The sequence below is a fragment of the Aythya marila genome (assembly GCF_965140915.1).
Source record: "Aythya marila genome assembly, chromosome: 17".
Lineage (NCBI taxonomy): Eukaryota > Metazoa > Chordata > Aves > Anseriformes > Anatidae > Aythya > Aythya marila.
This window is the reverse complement of record NC_139058.1, coordinates 5395892-5400728: the sequence shown is the minus strand read 5'-3', so window position 1 is coordinate 5400728 and position 4837 is coordinate 5395892. Positions and strand designations below refer to the sequence as shown.

Here is a 4837-nt window from a genome sequence, read left to right as displayed (position 1 = left end):
CCCCACCGTACACGCTTGCTGCCTTCCCTCGCCTCTTCTTGCTGGGTTTTGGCATTTTCCAGCACCCCTGGGTCTGTCCGCGCAGCATCTTTGGCGCGCACCGAGCACACTGCAGGGCTCCCTGCTCCGCTTGCACGCACCCTCCCGGTGCTTGGCAGCTTCAGGGAGCCTCAAAATCAAAATTGAAGCACCCCCAGGGGAAAATCTCTTAGTGCTAGGGCAGTAGTGGCAGCCAAAAAAGCAGCCGTCCCGCAGGAGATGGGGAGGGAAACAGGAGCAAGGGGGCAGGGAATGGCGACCCCCAGCCCTCAGCGGTGCTCGGGGGTCTCTGGGGCAGCCCTGAGGGCATTTTGGGGGAGAATTGGAGCCGCAGTGGTTGATGAGGCAAAGAGGAGCTGAAGACGATCTGTTTGTCTTCTTTTATTTAAAAAAGAAAAGAGTAAAAGTATAAAAAAATAAATATTTAAATAAAATTCTATACATATATATTACCACAGATCTTATTAATAATTATTATTATTAATAATAATATTAAAAGTCAGGTCCTAGCGCTCGGTGCACGCGAGGCTTTCCGCTGTGCCAATAAATTACCCTTGGCCACCCGGCCCCGGGGTCCGTCCCTGCGTCCCCATGCCAGCCCCAAAACCCCATCCATGCAAAACCCAGCCCTGGGCCGGGCCATACATTCGGAGGTGCCCAAAGCCCTTCCCGTGAAACCAGTGCTTTTCCGAAGCAGTGGGATGCTCCCTGGTGTCGTGGCCACCAGCTCCATCCCCGGAGGGTGGCCTCATCCCAGGTGGCGGGACCCAGCCCTGGCCACCGCGGTGCCCCCAGTTCAGCCCCATTTCAGAGGGATCCAGCCCCAAAACATGCGGCGGGAGCGCATCCCCGTGGCCCTGACAGCTACAAGGGGGGTGCGAGCCCCGCACTCCCCGACCCCGATCCTTTTCTCCATGGAAGCGGGGTCTTTTGGTCGGCCCTGGAGGCCAACCGGCAGAATTGAGTCACCTTTTCTCTGTTTTTCAAAAAATTTGCTAGGCGCTGCAAGCCAAGGGGCCAAATGCCCCGTTTCCCCGTGGTGCTGCGGAGGGGACGCCGGGGTGCGGGGGACAGAGTCCGGCCCCGCAGCCCCGTGCAGTGCCTGCACCCTCCTGCAGCCCTTGGGTGGACAGGAGGGTCCTCGGCCCTGCTCTGTGCGGGAAGCGCTGCTGCAAAGGAGCAAATAAATTAAAGCATGGAGGGGGGGGGTCCAGGGCCAGCACAGCATCAGCAGGAGGTAATAAATAGGAAGGCGAGAGGTGAGGAGGAGGCAGTTCTCGGGGGTCTTGCTCTGCCGTGCTGTGAAATGGGCGCAAGGCAGCGCGGGGAGGTGTCCTCCGCTGTCCTTCACGGGGGCGAGAGGAGCCGGGTCTGGGGCTCACGCGGGGCTGAGATGAGGTAGCAGGATGCGAGCCGCCTGGGCGATGACCTGCACGTACTTCCTGAGCACCTGGCAGCCCTGCTGCTTCTTCTTGAAGGTGCTCTTGCCCTTGCTGCTCTCCCCGTAGCTCACGTCCACCTGGAAGACGTTGTAGTTCTTGCAGAGGAGGCAGGTGAGGTTGGAGATGAGGCCCCGCGTGGTTTTGGTGGTGTTGTGGAGCCGGTCCAGGAGCTCCTTGGCGGTGGGGTTGAGCTCCTCCTGGTCTCGCGTGATGTTCCCCAGCGAGGCGTTGAGGAAGGCGAAGAGCTTGTACATGGCCACCATCACCTCCTTCTTCTCGCTCGTCCGGTTGACGTGGAAGGCCGGGAAGAAGATGCCGCCGGGGTTGCAGAGCTTGTCGCTCTCGCTGCTGAACGGCTCGCCCTGGCACTTCAGCTGGGGGGAGAGGCGAGCGTCACCCCGGGGCACCCGGCCACCCTCACGCCTCCCCACAACCCCTCGTGTCCCCCCCCACGGCCACCGGCTCGCACCGATTTGGCCACCCCGCCGTGCGCACCCCCCCCCCCCCATGCTCTATTCCCACTGGTGTCACCGCGCCGTGCGCCCTCCCCAAGCTCCGTCCCCGCGGGTGTCACTTACGTAGAGGCTGAAGAGGTCCTGGGCGGTGGCGTTGAGCAGGGCGACCTGCTTGCGGGTCTGCTCGTGGACGTTGGCACGGCACAAGCTGTTCCCGGGGCAGCCGGGGCCGTTCACCAGCAGCGCCCGGCCGGCCACCGGCCTCCGCTGCAGCAGGAGCAGGGCCACGAAGGGCACGACGCCTGTGGAGGGGGGGGACGGGACAGAGGCGACTTCAGCGACCCCGTGGGGATCCCCCCCACCCGGCACCGACCCCACGAGGCGAGGGTCGCCCCCGCTTCGCCTCCCCCTCGCCCCTCACCTGCCCCCCGGCCGGGGCTCCCCCGCCTCCCGTCCCCGCGGGGCGCCCCGTGGCATTCCCACATTTCGCAAGCGGCCCCGGTGACGACCTGTGGGGTTTAATCAAATATGCAAAGTGATTTCCTCCCCGTTATCCTCCGCTGCTGCTGGAGCGAGGCCCCACCCCGGCCCCGGCTGACTCAGCAGGGGCTCCCGCAAGGAAACCTGCCTCGGGGCCGGCCTCCAGCCCCCCCCGGCCCCCGCGCTGCCTCAGTTTCCCCGTCTGCGAAGTGGGCGCAGCCGTGGCGGGGAGTGGCCGCGCAGCTGCTGGAGCCGCCGGCCAGGAAACCCCTGGACGAGGAACAAGCGAAGTGCTCGAGCCTCTGGGTCACCCCGGTGGGGTGACAGCGGGGTGCTGCGACCCTCTCGGCACCCCCAAAGCGGGTGTCCCCTGTGCCGGGAGGAGAAACCAAGCTGGGTGCCGTCCAGGATGGGTGTCCCCAGCCGTGGCACTGAGTTTGGTGTCACCCGTCCCCAGCTCCCGGGGATGGGGTGCCCCGGGGGTCCCCACCAGGCACCCCGAGGACCTGGTCCCACGTGGTGCCCCGGGGCTGCCGCCGAGCAAAGTCCCCGGGCTCTGACAAGCGCCGAAGCTGTCCGCACTTGTAAGAGCCTCCGCGTTGCCGCAGGTCCCAGGTAATACAATAATCGCTTTATTTACCCTCCTGCAGCTACACCCGTGCCCAGATGGGAAAGGACTTACCTGGGCGTGTCGCCATCCCCAGCCCGACGCTGCTCCCATCCCACGCACCGCGGGGAGGAAGGGGACCGAGCCCCCAAAGGGCCGGAGACGGCCCCGTTCCCCCCCGGCACGGCCCCCAGCCCTCTTTCCTCCTTGTGCCCATTTCACAGGCGGGCAGAGCGAGGCCGGGTGCACGTGTGCGGGGCCCCGGGGCTGGCGTTGCCCCGGCCGGCGCGGAGCCGCACGCTCCCGAGCCCTCCCGCGCTTGGCAGCTTCCCCAGCCCTCCCTCGCTCCCAATTAAGCAGCGGACCCAGAAGGAGGAAAAGCAGGAGGGAAAAAAAAAAAAAGCAAAAAAAAAAAAAAAAAGCAAGATTTCCCCCCCCCCCCCGCACCCCAGCGCTTTTTTGGAATTATTTAGAGTTATATAAGTGGCCAGATGTTGGCCGAAAAGCGCCAGAAAGGCATTTGGCTCCCCGCTGCCAATTCCCAGAGATGCTAACCCCGGGGAAAGCGGCGCGTCGGGAGGGCTGCGGGCTTCGCAGCGCGGCGCATGTTTGTTTGCTTGGACATCACCGAAATCAGAAAGGGGTGGGGAAGGGGAGAGAAGGGGGAGAGGAGGAGGGGAGAGGTTTGCCAAGGATGGGTTTTCAAGGTTGGGATTTTTTTTTTTTTTTTGGTTGTTTGTTTGTTTTTTTACCTGCTGGAATGAACTTCATTGTGAGCTGTGTCCCGGGAGCAACTTAATAGAGATTGGTGTTGGCAGAGGACGTTTTCAGAAATTCATGTTCATACTGGGGGACTTCTCTGGGTTTATATACCGGTCCTCCAGTGAGCCTGTGTTGTAAGAAAGGGGAGGGGGGGTGGCGAGGGGGGGGAAGAAACAGAGAAAGACTATCATTACTTCTATTGAAACTAAATCAGGAAGTAAAGGGCTTTGAGACGAATCGTGAATGATTCTTAGAAATAAACTTCTGATAAAGTTGATGTCACCGGGATTGCGGTTTTTTTTTTTCACGCACGGGCTGAGTGTGGGGAGGGATTATGGGGGGGGGGGGGGGGGTTGGCGGGCGGCTCAGTGGGGGGAAAAAGAAAGCACCCGAGCGCGGCACCCAAGCGCGTGGGTCCCATGGGCGTCGCGGGGTTGGCGTTGGGGGGACGCCTCGACGCACGGTGCCGCACGCTCTGGCCGTGACTCATGTTTCCGCAAGCACTTTCACCCCCGGACCCCCCCCCCCGGGCCGGTGCTTCCCCACAGGGTGGCCAAGCTCAGTCCCCGGGAAAAGCGTGCAGAAAAAAACAACCCCCCCAAAAGATAAGAAAAAAAAAAAAAAAAAGGAAAAGAAAAAGATTTTTTTTCTTTTTTTTCTTGTCTCTTGGGGTGGAGGTGGAAGGCGGCGGTGCCCCCCCCCCAGGGTCAGGGGATGGATGCGGTGCCCTCAGCATCCCCGGTCCAGCAGTGGTCTGTCCGCTCTGGGGGGAGCGGCTGCGAGCGGAGCACACGCACCCCTGGCGCAAAGGGCGTTGGGGAAAGAAAAAGGGGAAAAAAAAAGGAAAAAAGTAGTTTTTAAATTTTTTTGTTTGCTTTTTTTTTTTTTTTTTTTTGAATTCTTTTTTCCACTGGGATAAAAGACAAACCCACCCGGCGGCAACAGCCGGCCCGGCCCCCGGGGTTAACCCTTGCGTCGGCCTCGCACGCCACCAGGGAGGGTGCCAGCACCCGTGTCGGTGTGCCACTCGTGTCCCTGTGCCACCCGTGTCC

The 4837-nt window shown here is 61.6% G+C and overlaps 1 protein-coding gene across 2 annotated transcripts; it reads right to left on the bottom strand.

Annotated features, from left to right (window-relative positions):
• Positions 1 to 439: 439 nt before the first annotated feature.
• Positions 440 to 3853, bottom strand: LIF (LIF interleukin 6 family cytokine). 2 transcript variants are annotated; one of them, XM_082774555.1, is made up of 3 exons: positions 3776 to 3853; positions 2060 to 2238; positions 440 to 1855 (listed from the first exon to the last, which is right to left on the bottom strand). In XM_082774555.1, exons 1-3 carry the CDS (start codon positions 3792 to 3794, stop codon positions 1418 to 1420), a joined length of 636 nt encoding a protein of 211 aa, XP_082630681.1. In that variant the 5' UTR covers positions 3795 to 3853; the 3' UTR covers positions 440 to 1417. The 2 variants fall into 2 exon arrangements, with proteins under 2 accessions (XP_082630681.1, XP_082630682.1); XM_082774556.1 differs by lacking the exon at positions 3776 to 3853 and adding an exon at positions 3099 to 3124.
• Between the last annotated feature and the right edge of the window lie 984 nt (positions 3854 to 4837).